Below are 20,087 nucleotides of genomic sequence, written 5' to 3' on the forward strand. Positions count from 1 at the left end.
CCCAAGAGGACTATGAGTGTGTGTGTGGACTATTCGCACACTCTGAATGCTATTCTTTAAAAAAAAAAAAAATCTGGACTGAATTTATGAATAGTAAGGTCTTTTCTGTGGTTAAACCTTATTTTGAATTTACAAATTAAGAGAGACTAGAATGCTGAATTCTACTATATGAGGGCACGAATTAACTTGAAAATAAAGCGATTTCTATATACAAGGGTTATAAAGAAAGAACTATGAATGACCTGAGTTTATTTAAAAACCATATACTTCCAGCTTGAGAGCACATTTTATCACAGTGTGGGATTTAATTTAACGTGATTCTCTATCTTTTTTTTTTTTTTAATTTATTTATGATAGTCACAGAGAGAGGGAGAGAAAGAGAGACAGGCAGAGGGAGAAGCAGGCTTCATGCACCGGGAGCCCGATGTGGGATTCGATCCCAGGTCTCCAGGATCGCGCCCTGGGCCAAAGGCAGGCGCCAAACCGCTGCGCCACCCAGGGATCCCTGATTCTCTATCTTAAGTCCCACCCAAGGCTTCATTTAAATAGATCTAACATCAGTTGTAATACAATCATGTAGCATCAACTGCAAAGGTAACAACATAATAATACCAAATAAACTGAAAACGTGTTAATTGTAAACAATCCCCTTTATTAATAATCTTAGTAGCACTTTTAGGTATCTTTCTTTTTTTTTTTTTAAGATTTTATTAATTCATGAGAGACAGAGAGAGAGAGGCAGAGACACAGGCAGAGGGAGAAGCAGGCTCCATACAGGGAGCCCGACATAAGACTCGATCCTGGGTCTCCAGGAATCACGCCCTGAGCTGAAAGCAGACGCTCAACCACTGAGCCACTGGGCTGCCCTGTATTATATCTTTCATTATCTTATTTCTGTAAAATAAATTTATAATTGTATAACTAATATTTCTGTTAGTTTTAAGTTCCTTTATATGACATGCTACTTAAGAACTATTATTAAAAGAACAATTACATGAAAATAAATGTAGGAAAAGTATAAAATGTTTTAAAAAATATTTGTACGCTCAGAAACAATTAGAAATATATCTTACAGAAAGGTTACTCCAGCTAAGATTAAAGTTCAAAAATTACTTCAATAATACTTGGGGGGATTTGAAAGATTATAGAAATATAATTTTATGAAGATGCTTCACAGATCAGCAACTTCTCTATTATGTAAGCCAGTAAATTTGCTTTGGAAAAAGTACATGTTGATAAATCTTCCCAGATATGTTTTCTGTCGATTGATATGATCAGATGTATTTTACTTAAAATTAGGATTGTCTGGAGTTTGGTGGATTTAATTATTTGTAATTACCCAGCTGTTGTCAGCCTGTGGCCATTTTATGACAGTGGTATCTACTATGTGGGTCAGGTTCAACTGTATATCTTCTCAAACACAGATTTAATGTGCTATTGATGAAACCATTACTAGAACCAAATTAAAGTCTGGGCTGATGTATTGGTCCATAGGGACCTGTCAGACATGAAAGGAGTAATTAGTATTCATTACTTCATACTCCACAACATTCCAATTATTAATGAACTTCAACTTTTGGACTATGCTATATCTATCACAAGCGTCTTCTCAGACATTTGTTATTAGGAAGAATAAACTAATATTGGTTAAAAAAAAAAAGGCCCCTAAAACAAACAGAAGTAAAATAAACAAAAACACCATTAATGGTGGAAAACTTCAGGAGGGATGTGGCTTTCAGGAGGATGCAAATGTTATCCCACCTGTGTGGGAGGAAGAGGATTGCAGTGAGGAAGAGCTGGGTGAGTGCTCTGGCCTTGAGTCCCCATCTTTTCCTTGTTTTCAATGCTCTCTTGTCTTTACAATACAAAGGGAAATGTCTGCAATCACAAAACTAATTGTATGGACATAATAACATAGAATTGTAAAGACAGAAGGGAGTAGAAAAATAATCAATGTTTATTTTTGGACATGAGAATAAGATGTCCATCAGAAAATTTACAACAACATAGGTCGGTTTGGGATGTGAGCAAGTTAAAATAAAAATTTTTCTGTTCCTGTTCTAATAATCCAAATGGTATCTCTATTATTAAAGCTCTGTTGGCCTTTATCCATTAGTTTTCTTTTCCATCATTTTCTCCTTTTTTATTTACTGCATTAGAAGAAAAATAATTCTTACTCAACCAATCTATTTTAATCTTGGATGTATATGGATTTTTAAAAACAATTTCTTTTCTTTTTTTTTTATTTTTATTTTTTTAACAATTTCTTTTCTTTAGAGTTACATGAACTCACAAGGAAGCATTTGCTTTGGTGAAACAGACATTTGGCAGGTGGAAATAATGCTTTCACTAAAATATCAAACATTATTCCAAAGTACTTTTAAAGCTCTTATAGGCAAGACTAGTATCAAAATGTGGAATGTCTTCAACTTTTTCCATTCAAAAATAAGAGCTGGAAAAAAAATAAGAGGTAGAATACTTCTTCTTAGGAAGAGGCAGTTAATCATACTGCATACATAACTTGTATTAAAAAAAAAAACAAACAAACAGCAGAAGTGCACAAGTCCCTACCTCAGCTCACACTAGTGGTGAGCATGCAAGTTTGCACTAATACTCTGGAAACCAATTTGGCATTATGTTTTAAAGCTGACTGTGCACACGCTCTACAACCTAACTCCAGAATATAAACTCTGAAGAACCTCTTGCTGTGTGCACCTGTAAATGTATATACAAATCTTCAGAGTACTAATATTCATAGTAGCATGGCTTGTAATGGTAGAAAACACAAACACAACTGAAATGTTCCTCAATAAGAATACTGAATAAACAGGAACAGTTATGCCACTGGATAATAGAACTATGAAAATAAAACAGAACTAAAAGCAAGAATACAGGTAAGTCTTAGACATGTTAACAGTGGAAAATTCAAGTCCCTTTAGATACACTATGATGACATTTTTGTAAAGCCCCAAATCAAAAAAAAAAAAAGTACTTTAAATAAAGTTTTGAAATGATAACAAAGTTTAGAATACTACCTTTGGGAGACGAGGTCCAATGGGACCTTATTGGGAGAATAAGAGTGGCTTAAAGAGTGTTGGTAAATTTTCAGTTCATCGTTTGAATGGAAGATATATATCTAATTTATTATGCTTTATAACTTTTATATGTATCAGCATTAAATAATACAACTTAAATGACAAAAAACTCTCTCCTGTTCTCAGGAGTCAACTTAAAACATCAAAAGATGTATGACTGATTTTCTTGTTCACACATCCCACATCCAAAATACATGTTACTTCAGGATCTCTGGCTTAGTATCTGATTTATGCTCCCAATCACCAACATACCACAGTTATTATTGGTTCAAGATTCAAGGGAAATAATATACTTTGACTACCTATTTGTGCTATGTTGTTCATAATTTTTTTTCCTCACCAGGTAAGAAAACATAAATGCAAAAAAAGAGCCTAAACAACTTACTTCAAATCACCAAACTAAAGGGGGGGCAGACCAAGATTTGAACCAAATTTCATCTTACTTCTTCTACCCCAGTATGCTAATTTCTAAAAACCATGTGCTGGCACATAAGCCCCACTTCATAGCCTTGAGGTTCTCTTGAAAATGCTCATGCAGCTAGTTCAAGATCATGGAGTCATCATTGTATTTATCTTCCCTCCCATGCCAAGTCCTACAGAAAAGATGGAAAAATATATGTTCAAAGAAAGAATAAGTTCAAAATCATGCTGGAAAGAGTACAAGGAGTAGAAGCCAAAAAAAAAAAAAAGAATTTAAAAAACTGATGAAAAATCTCATGGAAAACATTAGCAAAACTAATAATAATCCATGGAAGGCTAATAATAAACATGTCCTATTAACAAATCAAGGAAATATAAAACAAAGCAGCAATGAGAGAAGGATTCTGTTATCTGATGTTTCTATTGGCTCTCTCTTGTATGATGGCATATTTACTGTGTTCTGTGATTTTTGCCTGTGAACTTCTATACCTTGGAATTATATTGTGTACAGTTCTCTAAAGTCTGGGTTGATGTACATAATTCCAGATAGGATTTTTATTTGCTTCTGCCAAGTACACTGGGGCGCGACCAATCTGGTGCCACTTAAAAATAAGTTATTGGGGGATCCCTGGGTGGCGCAGCGGTTTGGCGCCTGCCTTTGGCCCAGGGCGCGATCCTGGAGACCCGGGATCGAATCCCACGTCGGGCTCCCAGTGCATGGAGCCTGCTTCTCCCTCTGCCTGTGTCTCTGCCTCTCTCTCTCTCTGTGTGTGTGACTATCATAAATGAATAAAAAAAAAAAATTAAAAAAAAAAGTTATTGGTTTGAGATTTTTAGGGCATCTAAGTAAAAATTTGTCTTGAATTTTTTTTTTTTTGTCTTGAATATTTTTAAGAGACTTTCTGATTAGGAACTCTCAGGGGACATTTTCTCACTTCTCAGTGCCAAAGTACAGAAAGGAAAGCACTCCTTTCCACAGGGCTGGGTTTTGTTTAGTTTTTGACAAGTTTACCCTCAAATTGAAGGCTTGGCCCCTTGAGGCTCTAGCATTATACAGCAGCCTCTTAGCAGACTTCACACCCTCAGCTGGCATGGTCCAGGCTCCAGGTATCCATCAAAACAGAAATTCTATGTCATCAGGTTTTAGCAGGTGCCCTCAAGAAGAAAACGAGCTTTGGCGTTCCTTGTCTATCCAATTCCTGCTTTTTTAGGCACACTCTTTTTCTTTTTCTTTTTTTTTTTTTCTTTTTGGTCAACCAAGCGCTGGAAGATGTGAATATTTTAACACACTTAGTTGTTTTTCAGCATTCACACATCTAATCTGCCTGAAATAAAAGTCTGTGTTTTTATTGTTTTATTTTGACTTTGGTTAACCATCTTTTAAAAGACAAAGATGTTTCTTATTCATAGAGAACTTGTAATCTAATACAGATATAGGGCTGAAAAAACAAAACAAAACAAAACATAACTTACAAGGGACAGATAAAGGCAAAATGTCACAGTGGCCCAGTACAGAATGGACTCGGCATAGGAAGCCCTGAAAGTGGAAACTCAAAATTCCCATTTAATTAATTAAATGGCAGTTGGATTCTGAATGGAGTGAATTTGGGATTTGTAGAAAGACCATGTAAGTAAAACATCATATCATACAAGGGGGCAATTAATCTGTGTGAATAAAGGGAGTAAGTTATCAAATAGGTAAAACATTTCATAGGCTTCGGAGAAGAGCTTCATTTCAATTTACTGTAACAGGCAACAGAGAATTCTTAATGGGTTCTTCAACAGGCCAGTGATAGAAGCAATATTAGGAAAAGATTATTTTAACCACTCTCTGAGCTGGAGAGGAGTGAGCATACAGAATGTCAGGACATGACTTCATGCAGCAGTCTACATAGTCAGCCAAGATCTCCTTATCAAGCTCCACTGGCTTCTTAGACTTCCTTTCTAGCACCTTCATCTTTGAATGTCTTTGAATGCAATAAGCGAGCTCATTGCTTCTTTTCCTACACTTACTCCTACTGCTGTACCACATCTCTCCATGAACCACACCATCATTTAACCTAGCAGAAGACTGTAAATCACCCTTGAACCTTCCTTTTTTCCCTTAACAACATCTCATTAATGACCATGAACTGATGAAACTAACTCCTTGAGAATTCTTTCGTGGGTCCTCTCTCTCTAGTATCACTGCCTTAGTGTAGGGTAATATCATGTCTCAACTGGACGACTGCAATTGTTTGGTAATTAGATCTTGGCTCCATAGGCCCTGGTCCATGTCCCTTCCATCAGTACTTCATAATGCTGACAGCATGTCCTTCCAGACGCAGATCTGATTACATTACTCCTAGCGTGCCTAAAAGTCTTCACTAGCTTCCCCACTGACATGCTCATGGTTCTCAAGTGAAAATATGGGGACTCCAGATTTGTTACTCGAGGAAGGAAAAGTCTGTTGGTTAAGAACCACTGCTGCTGTCAACTAATGTTACTGATAGGAATGGGCCCCTTTAGTATGTTTGGGGAAAAGAAAAAGAATTATCAATCAATAGGAAAAGGTCAAATTAAAAGTCATCTGTGGGTACCCAAGGATGTCCACACTCTGGGGGGCCTGCCAATCTCTCAGGTCTCAACTTCCCCAGGCCTTACTGTCCTTTATCCCTTCCAACACAAGACTCTCCACTGATATGGATCCTATTTGCAGTCCTGCCCAAAGCTGTTGGGCTGTTTTGCGTTTTAATATTTGGTTTATTTCTCTCATTCCAAAATTCTCTTCTTCCACTTGTGTATCTGACAAATGCCCACTCACCTTTCTAGATTCATATTAAATGTCAAGGTAATCAAATGTAATTTTTTCCACAAAGCCTTTCTTAGTCTCCACTATGGCAATGATGAATCCCTGCCACATATACTTCTAATGTCACACCAATGGCACTTTCTTTTATTGTTTACAGGGTCTGCCTCTCCCCTAAAGGAAATGTAGCTTCCTGAAACCCAGGGTCTCTATCTTATCATGCTGAGGATCTGCAGCCCCTGTACTGTGCCGGTATAACAGTGCTCAGAGAAGTTTTATCAGTGACTGATACAGTATGTAAGGACTCCACCAGCACTCAGATTCTCTGGAAGAAGATACTAAAAATATCTGCAAGAGAGAGGGAAGTAGGAAAAACTGGAGATACAGATATGAATTTATACTCATATAAGTCATTGTTCCCATATGTAAGAGTTTAGGAAACAGGATCATTAACATAATAACTGCATGTGATAATCACCATTTGTTATATTCTTATGGATCATTTTCAATTCTCTTGGCCTTTACAAAAAAATGTTGGAACGATATGATAAGTTCTATAAAATCTAAAAGAGAGTAACTATTCAGGAAATAATATAATTTGGAATAAGTTGCTCTAGACTGTGATAAAGCCTTGATGTTCTATGAAAATAATTTGTTTCTGAAATATAAGACTTCTGGGATTCACAATAATATGTAACTATATCTATCCTGAGGAAAAATCATGACTCAAATTTATTAGTCCCTGGAAGTTTTAAATTTTATATACATATATATATAATTAAATTTATTTTTATATCTGTTATATATTATTTATATTATATATTTAAATACATAATATATAAAATTATACATGTTTATAATATATTTAAATGATATAAATATATACATATATATAGAGAGAGAGAAAGAGAGAGAGAGAAGAGAGGAAGAATCACCAAATTCTTATACTTAAATTGTGTTACTAAAGGTCCAAGTTAAAGCTAGAGAATGTGCATTTCATGATGAAACATTTTAGGCCTTTCTAATATAGTCAAAACGTTAATAACAAAGATTTCACTTCAGTGACATTCAAGATTTTACACTATATTTTTAACACATCAGACACGGCTACAATTATATTTATGTCAGAGTTGCAGTTTGTCAAGTAGCTTATTAGATTTTTCTAAATGCATGGCTGGGTAAATTTTGGCTTATTAAACAATTATAAGTTGTCAGTCACTATAAATGGATTTACTCATATAATAAATACTAGTTGGCTAGGGACCATTTAAAAAACACAAGTCAGTTATCCTTAAGTAGACCTATTTCCACTTAAAATGGACAGGAATAAACTGGTGATGAGAAAGGAGACCGTTAACTTTGAGGCAGAGACTGGGTGTCAAAGCAGGGTGTTGGAGAAATTCTGAAATGGTATCTCTTTGAAGAAAAGAGCCCACCAACAAATAAAAGGAAACCCAGTGAAATAAGTGTAGTGAATGTAGGTTCCACACAGAGCCCATGGAATGCCATAACCCCTGTGAGCCTACAAAGGCTTGGTCAGAGACACACTTGCTGAATGTGACCTTTGACACATGCATAGAAGGTGCTGTGATGGGGATTCCTGGGTGGCTCAGGGGTTGAGCATCTGCCTTCGGCTCGGGGTATGATACCGGGGTCCTGGGATTGAGTCCCACATCAGGTTCCTCCCGGGGAGTGGGCTTCTCCCTCTGCCTATGTCTCTGCCTCTCTCTGTGCCTCTCATGAATAAATAAATAAAATCTTAAAAAAGAAAAAAAAAAAAGAGAAGGTGCTATGATAACCCTTGGGAAATGGCTTCCCCACCCGTAGTAGAATGTTCTGGAGAGTGGGGTGTCCAGGGGAATGGCAGCTGATTGGAACATCACTTAGAGCTCTAAGCAGTTCTTAGTTGTTGGTGGCATTGCTGCTGGTATGGGAATGATTTTCAGGGTCCACTAATGAATTAAAAAATATATATATATATATTATATACATATTGCAAACTTCTTAGAAAAAAGAGAACTAGCCCAGTAAACCTCTCATTTTGTGGATGCCATTACTTTGGTTGAAGTGGAGTGAAACCAAAAACAGTGAATGGACTTTGAATTATCCTATTGAAAAATATTTAATAAACAAGGATACAAAAGATAGGTGGTTTAGGTAAACACACGAAAGGTGTCTTGCCAAATCTTAAACTGCTTTGGTATGAACTGATAAAGGATCAACTACTCTCAGATTTGTGACAGATTTTTTGGTTTATCAATCAGGGACTGGACAACATGAATCTAAATCTATCAAAGAAATAGTCTGAAAGTCTGGGTCATGTTGAGGTTACTTCTGACTTGGAACGGAGCTGCCATGGAATGGAAACTCAGAGACATCATCAAGAAGATTCCAATGGACTGCGCTGATTTTGAACCTAACAGAAGCTGCTGATCACATTCATATGCAGCACAAAAAAAAAAATTCAACAATACTTACTTCCCTTTTTTAATCGTGTTTCTGCCAAGCAGTGGATCAAGGACTGGGTCTATTGTTTCCTCCAGATTTTCAACTAAGATGACATCTCCAAAGACCAAAGCAGTTTCAATGGCATTCAAAAACCTTGAAATTCAATCAGAATTGAGATAATAAAATGTATATAAGCACAGGGAAAATGTTCAGAATTATTTATATTAAATTATATTTGATTTAATGTAGACTTTTTTTAATGAGACAGACTTAGAGAAATCTGTTTCATGAAGTATTCAAGTAGATTACATAGAAATTCATGATTAGATTTTGAGATGAATTACACAGTGATATTTTCCAAGTGAAATTCAACAGTATGAATAAGTCTATGTGTAAATTAGTTCTTTTGACAGTAACCATGGTTCAGACAAATGCAACTTACCCAACCATCATAAATTTAAATTCATTTAATGAGTCCTTTTTTGATAAAAAAATTCAAAATATATTGAATACCTTGTGGTTTTGTCAAATATTCATTTTTTTAAACCTTAGTTTCAGTCATGATAAGTGGTAAATTATCATTATACTACATTCTCCCTCTCCAAAAATAGGCTCTCCCCCTCAAAAATAATTTCCTCCAAGTATTCAGATAAGCTAGGAGTACATATATCTGTATGACAGAAATTTCTTATTTCATTTTATATGTGAAAAGATGATAAAAGGGTCAAATCAAATACCAGTAAGTCTAAAATTATTTAATATTAACTGAACACCAACTATGTACACAACAACTTTATTTATCAGACAGTATTGTCATGAGGACCTAATGACAGAAAGTCTTGGAGTAGACTCAGTTTTCAAAAGCAATATATAAAACTTGACTAAGAAATTCTCTTTAGGCATTCAACATTGGGACTTGCAGCCATGCTAAAATTCTACAATAGGCGAGATATATATTCAGGAATAGGATTCTAATCCACTGACAATTCCTGTGTTGCCATATGCCAAATGCCCCAAAGGATTACAGTCCCTCCTATTCCATTCTTGGTCTTAAGAAACTGATTTTTCCACTCGGGTGCAGTGTTTGATTTCATCTTCAACCTAATTTCATCTTCAGGTAAGTGGATGCCATGTAACAGAAATGCCCGTTCAGCAAAGATGTTTTACATAAAGATGAGCAAGCAGATAAACAAGAGATGTCATACTGTCACGTCACAATAGCAGAGCAGTCTAGCAAGTTCCTGGACTCTGTAAAAATCAGACCCATTTCACAGCAGCTAAACACAAGGCCAATCCTCCCAATTTCACATACCCTTTCTGGCCCAAATGTGTCACTTTCAAGTCAGTTCCGTACTTATTCTTGATCCACTTAATTCCCTGTTGCTGGGGATCTATCATCAGCGGCCAGCGCTCACAGTGTGTTAGGATGGTGGCATTTTCGGTGGACATCCTGTCATTGGGGAGCCCTTCATTATTCCAGGTGGCAATGGTAGCGTCATCCGTCAACATAGCAATCACATCCAGGCCTTCAGTTATTGGGATGGAAACCTTGAAAATCAGAGTTGAATGCAATAAATGGCCAGCATCGCGAGGCAAATGACTCACTGTAACAGACAAGAAAATGAGAGACCAAAACCAAGACAACACATGCAAATTCTCTTTGGGAGCTCTGAAGCCACTGTGAAATACGATCTGACCCTGATCACAGTATTTACCTCCCTGAATTCTGTCAAATGCAGTATTCAACATCTGGTTTATTACTGCATCTGATGTCAAGGGAAAGAGACTTGGCCCTACATCTATGGCTGCTCCAATAGGGAGGACACCAACTGAGACACCAGGGAGGACTATAGGACCATAGAAGTGTACTTGCCCCATGGGCTAATCACCCCACACAAGCAATGCCATACACAATATCTTGCCCAGGCAACTCATCCTGTGGTACAGGCCCCACACTATGCAGAGATGACTTCTCTTTCATGGATAGGTTCCATGGAATGTATTCAGTCTGCTGGCACTCCATCAGCTTACTGGCTGTACCTAGGAGCTGAGATTGGAGCCTCTCCACTGAGAGGGAACCACCCGCCCTGTGACTGTGGAAAGTAGCATTGCAAAATGAGGAGATAGCTCCTTTAAGAGAGAGGAAGAAACCTATTTTTAATTAATTAATTAATTAATTAAGATATTATTTATTTATTCATGAGAGACAGAGAGAGAGGCAGAGATAGAGGCGGAGGGAGAAGCAGGCTCCATGCAGGAAGCCTAATGTGGGATTCGATCCTGGAACTCTGGATCACGTCCTGAGCAGATGCTCAACCACTGAGCCACCCAGGCATCCCCCTATTTTATTTTAAAAATACTTATTTACTTATTTATTTGGGGGTGGGAAAGATTGCATCTATGTGCAAGCATGGGGCAGGGGTGGGGAGGTGGGTGCCAGCAGCAGGGGGAGGGTAGCACACATCCTGCTGAGAGCACAGAACCCTACATGGGGCTTGATCTCACGACCCTGGGATCATGATCTGAGCCGAAATCATAAGTCAGATGCTCAGAACGGAATGAGCCACCCACATGCCCCAGACACCAGTTTTAAAGAATTAGGCTCATTCTTTACAAAAGTAGACTTTACAAAAAATAATCAAGATTATAGAAAGGAATTTATTAAGGAACTTATTCACCGATATTTATGGAGCACCTCCTATGTAATAAACACTATCTGGAGGCTGGGTAGAGGGTAACATGGAAACATGCCTCAGAAGAGAGGGCAGTAAGAGACCTACTTAGAGTGGGCCGGTGGGATGGGGTGGGATGGGGCGTAGCAGCAGCAGGAGTCAAGACCTGTTGGTCGGCCATGGATCTTCAGCGAAGAAAATGCCAGAAGAGTTCTTACAGTAGAGCTGCGATGCAAATTAATGTCAATGCATCCTAGGGAAAGTAGCATAATATTCCTACGGTCTCTGACCACGGTGTTATCTTAGAAATAAATCAAACTCTATCTCCTATTGATACGAGCAACAAGCTTTGCTATTGACACACAGCTTTCTTAAAGACACAAGAAAATTGGTATCTTTTAGAATAAGCAGCCTCCCATTAGCAAGGGATCTGTGGCTTTACCTTCTTCCCTTCTATTTAATGCAAACAACCTGAAACAACCAGAGGCTTCAAATAACTTTAATTTCTGATGCTAAAAGGAATAAGAGATGGTATACTTGTAGATCTTTGTGTCCAAATTTGATAGGTTGAATTGTTTGAGCACCCACTGGGCACACGGTTGAGTGCAGGGGATTAAAGAGAACCCCCTACCATGTCTACATGGTCAGTCAAATCTAGTAGGGGAAATCAAGCAGGTAGCCCACATTAAAGAAGATCATAATTGCTGTGCACTACTTTGAGACTTAAATTTTTAGAAACAAATTTTAGGATATATTCTTTTTTTAAAGATTTTATTTATTCATTCATGAGAGGTACACAGAGAGAGAGAGAGAGAGAGAGGTAGAGACACAGGCAGAGGGAGAAGCAGGCTCCATGCAGGGAGCCCGATGTGGGACTCGATCCCAGGTCTCCAGGATCACACCCTGGGCTGAAGGCGGCGCTAAACTGCTGAGCCACCCGGGATGCCCTTTAGGATATATTCTTGATAGTATTATGTTCAAATAGGTAGTTGCATCAGTACAACAAGAAATTTTCTTCATTAGAATATTTTTTTAGATATTTACAATACAGTCATTATTTTCACAATAAACTTTAACCTAGGTTTAGGTAGGGGAAAATAAATCTCATTTCACATGTATCTTCTTTTTAATCCATTCTTCTCTTCAGAATTCCTCAAATGACTCTGCAGAAAGGAAAATAAATCTGGAAACCCAGTGCATAAAGGGAGCGCTTTAAGTCTCAAGTCAGCTTTGCAAGTCTATAAGGCTTCATCTAGTTGCTTCATTAAGTAGCATCAATTTAAGTGTCACCCTGATGCTACTAGGAGATGAGCTGGCAAGGGGGTGTGGGGAGAGGAGTGGGAGGGGTAGGTGGGAAAAAGAAACTCTCCTCTGCAGAAAAGAAACTTCTACTGGAGAGAAAGAGAGGTCTGGAAGTACATGCCATGAGCTAACCCACACTAATCCTAACACCAAACGTGTATCAGAATCCTCTGGAAGCTGACCAACTGGTATATGCCAAAGGAAAAAAGTAAACTTCCTGATGAGGTCACACTTGCATATCTCAAAGGAACCCAAGCACACTATTGTTGGGATTGCAAACTGGTGCAGCCATTGTGGAAAACAGTAGGGAGGTTCCTTAAAAAATAAAAAATAGAATCATCATACGGTCCAGGACTTGTATTACTGGCTGTTTACTCAAAGAACATGAAAACACTAATCCAAAAGGACATATGCACCCTATGTTTACTTCAGTTATTATTTAGAATAGCCAAATTATGGAAGCAACCCAAGTGTCTATTGACAGAAGAATGCATAAAGATGTGTAATATATTCAACAGAATATTATTCAGCCATAAAAAAGAATGAAATCTTGCCATTTGCAACCACATGGTTTGTGGTTAGAGAGTATAATGCTGAGTGAAATCAGTGAGAGAAAGACAAATATCATATGATTTCACTCCATGTGGAATTTAAGAAACAAATGAACATAGGAAAAAAGAGACAAACCAAAAAAAGAGACTCTTCAATACAGAGAACAGACTGCTGGTTACCCGACGAAATCGGAGGGATGGGTGAAATTGGTGATGGGGGTCAGAGACTACACTCCTGATGAGCACTGGATAATGTACCCAAGTGCTGTACCCCGTACACCTCAAACTAATGTAACACTGAATATTAATTATACCGAAATCAGAATAAAAAGACGAAATGCGAAGTTGCTGAATTAAAAAAAACAAAACCAAAAAAGCCCCACATTTCTCCTCACAGGATGGTGACAAAGCTACTAATATTTAGAAGGCTTTAAGTGTTTACAAAATTTATTCATCTACATTCCCTCTTTTCAATATCTCATGTAACTTATAGGAGTTCTCCAAAGCAGAGATCTCTGTTTTCGTGTAGGATGCTGAGGCTTAGAAAGGCTAACAGCACTAATAGCTCCATGTTTTGTTCTGTCTAGGAGCTGCTAGGTCAGGTTGAAGAGCAGAGTGTAAACCCCTCCATGAACCTGTCCACGCCCTGTTGTGTGCCCAGAGGACAACAACTCTGGATGAAACAACTTGGGATACCATTTTCCTTGGACGTATAGGCCCTGTATGCCCACTACCTCTGTCTTGTTTGGTCACCACCCTCTGAGCTACTCTTTGGATGGAAACAATTTTGAGTAACAGTATAATTTGGACCCTCAAGGCCACACTGCTATGCTGCTGTTTCTTCTCCATCCATCCTCCAGACTCACGCCCCTGAGACCGCACATTCTGACAACGCTTCTTCCCACATGCCCTTTAGCATCCTGGTCCTATGTGGACCAAATTACCTTGCTCACTAGCTGCTCATCTTCACCAAAATGCCAGTTCTCACCAAGGGCAGTAATTCTTAACCCTATGCTGCATACTGGAATGTACGAGGGCTTTCAAACACTGCCAACATGTAGCCTCCCTTCACTAATGGCTCGACTTCAACTAACATGAATATATTTTAAAAGTTCCCTCCTACCTGATCTCAACATGAGGCTGGGGTGCAAGCACGAGTTTCGCTGGGTCTCACTTCACTTGAAGTTTTCTCAAGCAGACAGTTTCCTTAATACTCTCAATACTCAAAATGTGCATGGGAAAGAACTGTCATTTTTCTTACTTCCCTATAGATCATTCCAAGACCACTGGTCTTCCATTTTTCAATTAAAAAAAAAAAAGCCACTTTTGAGGCTCATGGAGTCCAGTTATACAATCCGCTATATGCCTCCTCATCTTCATTATTAAGGGCATAGCTATTGGTCCTTCTTGCCTTTCTAAGTTTTGCTATCCATCTGTGGCAATGTCGGTGCCCACATCGATAACGAATCTAATTTCAGGCCTTGACATCCTTCATGCCAAAGCTCTGCATTTCCTTTCCACTCCAGCATTCTGGGAGAAAAGGCAGAGGGAGAGTAAAGTAACAGAACCACCTGGGAAGATGATGCAACATCCCCATCTCAGGGTTCCCCTACAGCCCCCCACTCCCAATGATGGTGACATATTTTTGATAAGGGGTTATAATATCTCTTTCCTTAGATGACAAATGCTGTCTCAGACCTTGTAATAATCTGAAATCATTTTATTGAAATCTAAATACCTAATACCCACTTCTTTAAACATGATTGTCTATACCTCTCACCTTTAAATATAATATTTACTATAACCAACAGTAGTAAGATATCTAGTCTCTTACCTACCATGTATTTTTTTTATTATGGATATATATATATATATATATATATATATATATATATATATATACACACCATTGGATATATATAAATATATAAAAAAATATTTTTATATATTTATATATATTTATATATTATTAAATTTTGCTATTTGGGCCATTTTTCTGCATCCAGTTCAGTGGCATTAAGTACATTCACACTGTCATACAACCATTACCACCACCCATCTCAAGTTTTTTATCTTCCCAACCTGAAACTCCATACCCATTAAGCAAGAATTCCCCAACCCCCTCTTCCTGCAGCTCCTGGCAACTACCACTGTACTTTCTATGAATCTGACCACTTTAGATACTTCACAGAAGTAGAATCACACAATCTTTGTCCTTTTATGACTGGCTTATTTCACTTAGCATAATGTCTACGAGGTTCATCCATGTTGTAGCATGTGAGAGGAGTTCCCTCCTCTCTAACACTGAATAATATTCCATTATATGTATATGCCACGTTTGGTTTATCGTTCATCTACTGAGGGCTACTTGGATCGCTTCCACCTTTTGGCCACAGTGAATCATGATGCTATGAACAAATATACAAGTACTCGAGTCTCTGCTTTTACTACTTTTGGGTGTATACCCACAAATGGAATTGCTGAATAAGTTGGTAATTCTGTTTTTAATTTTTTGAAAAACTTTACGATATTTTTAACCACAAATTTCTGGCTCCACTTGCATCTCTATCTAGCTTAATTAGCACCTTCCATTCCTTAGCTGTTCCTCTGCCTGTCCCATGACCTTCTCTGCCTTTGTTTCCTTCTGGCTTATTTGACCTGGCTGTCATCTTCTGGTCCTCCCTTTTTGTTTTTACACTTAAAAAAGAAAACAACATTTATGTATTTATATTAGACACAGAGAGAGAGAGTGAGCAAGAGCAGGAGGGGCAGGGGAAGAGGGAGAGAGAATCTCAAGCAGACTCTATGTTCAGCACAGAGCCCAAAATGGGGATCGATCTCACACCCCTGAGATCATGACTTGAGCTGAATCAAGAACCAACTGTACCACACCATCCAGGCGCCCCCACACCCCCGCCTTTTTTGCTCTCACACTTTTGTATTATGGATGAAGACCTTATTACTGTGACTACAAATTTATCTTTTTCAAGTTCATCCTTGGTTTCTTAAAGCTGCTTGGCAACAATTAACATCTATTTTCCTATTTCCCTCAACAGGCATTTTTGATGTTTTTACCACTCTCCTCTCACATGCTCTCCTGATTCCAATTTGCTCATCTTCGGCCAGATGGTACTGCATTTTCCTAGCTTCCCAAGAGGAGAAAGACCAGCAGGTGAGGCTGCATCAGCTTTATATCAGTTTCTCTGCCTCTGACCACCTTTGTCTCCTCCCTCCCACCTGAGTTCAAAGAGTCTTGCTTCTCCTATCCGAGGGTCATTCTACTGACCTCTATTCTGGAGCCCATTTCCTCTCAGCTTCTCGTGGCTCATCCCTTTTCACCCTTCCATCCTCCACAATTCCTTTTCCATTTCTTCTCTGGAAACAGATCCATGCTCTCATCTCACTCACATTGAAGAACCAACCCTGCACACACTCCATGTCTCTAACTAGGTTCTCTGCTTACCTCCTTAACTATCATGGGCAAATTCCTCCCAGAATCATCTGTCTTTTCCTTCTACTTCCTCACTTCCCACTTACTGTGTAACTCAGTGCAATCTGGCTTCCTGGCTTGTTACACCTTCGTGGTCACAGAAGACCTTCACATTTCCATGTGTCATGGCATTTTCAGTTCTTAATTCTTCCCTCACTTGTCTCTGTGGCTTTGGCATCACTGACCATTCCCATGTTTATACTCTTGTCTCCCATGGCACCCCGTATGTCTGAGGTGTTCTCCAATCTTTACACTTTCTTCATCTTTCTCTACTTCCCACTTACATGTCAGCACCAAGTCAGTTCACTTTACTCTAAAGCTCCTCTGATGCGATGTCACCTCCCGAGTGCAGTTCTAACAATCACCTACACACATCGATGATTCCCAAAGCTGACTCTCCACCCAATAACTCTTACCCAGCTCCCTACTGGTCATCGACTCTTGAATGCTTCAGAGACACTGTGCAATCATCTTCCTAAAACCTTCAGCTCTTTTTCCAAACCAATTTCAATCTCTGGGAATGGTACCTGCACGTACTATCCTATCTCCCCCTCCCTCCCGTATGCAATCCGACACTTTGTTTCACCAGCTCTTCCTCCATGCCTCTTCTGGCATTGCTCCCCTGCTCGCCACGTCCACTGTCATTCACTTTGTTTAGCTCATTGTCTTCCAGATGGTAATCATAACACATGGCCTCAGTAACAATAGTCTCGTCCCCTTTCAAGTCACTATTTCTTCTGTGCCCAGTGTTAGCTGTCAAAATGTATAATTCTGACCACAGACCTACCTAAAATCTTTCAGTGACTCCTGATGTTTATGATAAAATCCAAACTCTGTTTCTTAGTTTATAATATGGGAATTCAAATATGGCTTATTAATTATGTAATGTTCATCTACATTTTCCAGTCTATAATGATTTATCAGCTTTACATTTTAAAAAACTTACTTACCATTCTAATACTTAAATCACTTGGAACTCTTTTTGTTTGCTTTGAAGCTGTGTAGGAAGCACTAAGTATAGTTTTGCCCAAAAGGCTGGTCAGCTGTTCCATCACCATTCATTGAAAAATCCATGATTTTCCCCACTGACATGCAATGTATATTTAAGCACATATTCCTTTATTTTAAAATATATACTGACAGTCTGGTAGTTCCTCAAAGGATTAAACTTAGAATGACCATGCAGCCTAGAAAAATCTTACTCCTGCATATGTACCAAAGAGAAACGAAATACGTCCACACAAAAAAACCTCTACACAAATCATTCGAATGTTCACAGCAGTGTTTTTCATAATAACCAAAAAGTAGAAGCAACCCAAATGCCCATCAACTGATGAATGCATAAATAACATGTGGTACATTCATATAACAGAATATAACTCAGGCCTAACAAGTAATGAAATCCTGATACAGGCTATGCATCGTGGATGAACCTGGAAAACATGCGAAGAAAAAGAAGTCAGGCATCAAACACCACAAGCTGTATGAGTTCATTCATAGAAAGTGTTCAGAACATGCAAATCTATAGAGACATAAAACAGACTGGCAAATATCTAAGCCTGGAGAGGATCAGGTGACCGGAGCTAATGGGCATGGGGTTTATTCTGGGTGTGATGAAAATGTTCTAGAATTCACTGTGATGATGGTTGTACAACTCTGAGAATACACTAAACACTCCTGAAATGTATACTTTAAATGGGTGAATTATATGGTATGTAACTTACATCTCAATGAAAAGATATAGTGAACATCTACAATGTTCCAGCTGCCATTCCAGTCTAGAGGAGTTAGCAAAACATACAAAATTCTTGCTTCTATGTAGTTGAGGGAGAGGAAAGCTATTAACCACAGCAAATGAATAAATAAAATAATGTATCAGAAAATGATAAATGTTGCGGGCAATTGGGTGGCTCAGTCAGGTAAGTGTCTGCCTTTAGCTTGGGTCATGATCTCGGGGTCCTGGGATTGAGCACTGTGTCAGGCTCCCTGCTCTGTGGGGAGTCTGCTTCTCTGTCTCACTCTCTTTCTGTGCTCTCTCTCTCTCTCATATAATAAATTTTAAAAAATACAAAGTAACAAATGTTATGGTGGAAAAAAATGGAGTGGGATGAGGCATGTTGAAGGACGGAGGTTACAATCCTATCTAGGGATTTGAAGATGTTATTTGAACAAAAACTTCATGGATGGGAATGAGATACTTCTATGTCCTGAGAGAAGACACTAAGACAAAGATAGCAGCTAGTGCAAAGGGTCTGCAGTCAGAATATATCTGGTACATGCAAGAAAGGTGGCCTATGTGACTACAGCAGAGCAGTGAGGAAACAAATAATAGGAAGTGAGATAGAGTAAGAGGCAAAATCATGGAGGGTTTCATAAGACTTTGTATGATTTTTGGCTTTTGCTTTTATTGCAGTGGGGAGTCATCACAGGGATTTTCAAAGAAAATTCACCTTATCTGACTTGCACTCTTAAAGGATCATGCTAGCTGATATGCTGAGATCAGACTATGGGGAAGAGCGACAAATGCAGCAACAGGAAAGCCAGTTAGGAGGTTTTTGCAGTTATTTAAGAGAGGGATGATGGCTTGGCCCATGATGGGAGCAGTGAAGGTGGTAAAAACTGATCAGATTCTGAATATATTTTGAAGGTGTAGCCTACAGAATTTCCTAAACTCACTGCATATGAGTGTCAAAGGGAAAGTTACATCAAAATGACTCCAACATTTTTGGCCCAATCGAGCCATTGTTAAACAAGTTGGGAATACTTGGGCAGAAGAGCTTTTGAGGGAGGAGGTTGGGACTTCAGTCTGGATGTGCTATATGTGAGACATCTTTCAGACACTGGGGTGAAGATGCCAGGGTCTGGGCCACAGATATACTTTTGCAAGTATACTTGCTATATAAAAGGGTTCCTTCCAATGTCACTTTACATATGTCAACAGATCATTAACAAATGACATGCTTGATTTAAAGATTTTAAAAATCATGAAAATCAAAGTGACTCATTGACTGATTAACTTACAACCATTTGAATCCTCAGGATACCCGGGCCAAACTGACAAGCCAGAGACACTCAGGAGACAGTTACCTACAGGCAGGTGGAGCTCTAGAAAACACCCTGATCTAATGAGAAGAAATAGCAACAGTTGCTTCTTGAGAGGACAGGAAGAAGAAACACCTTTAGAGGAAAATTAATTTAAAAATTGAATTATTAAGCAATTTTAGCTCCTCTTGGACCCTGGCACAGGTTTCACATGGATGTGACTGTCCTCCCACTTTGCTGTGACTGAACCTAGAAGTCGTCAAAGAAAACTAGCTCAGA

General features: G+C 38.5%; 1 protein-coding gene across 1 annotated transcript in view; it reads right to left on the reverse strand.

Annotated features, from left to right (window-relative positions):
• The window catches only part of DNAH11 (dynein axonemal heavy chain 11), a 324,061-nt gene that overhangs the window by 61,766 nt on the left and 242,208 nt on the right, over window positions 1-20,087 (reverse strand). The window contains 2 exon segments of the mRNA XM_077856567.1: window positions 8,782-8,904; window positions 10,064-10,299. Of these exon segments, the coding sequence (XP_077712693.1) occupies window positions 8,782-8,904; window positions 10,064-10,299 (359 nt within the window).

This window comes from Canis aureus, chromosome 18 (assembly GCF_053574225.1).
Source record: "Canis aureus isolate CA01 chromosome 18, VMU_Caureus_v.1.0, whole genome shotgun sequence".
NCBI lineage: Eukaryota > Metazoa > Chordata > Mammalia > Carnivora > Canidae > Canis > Canis aureus.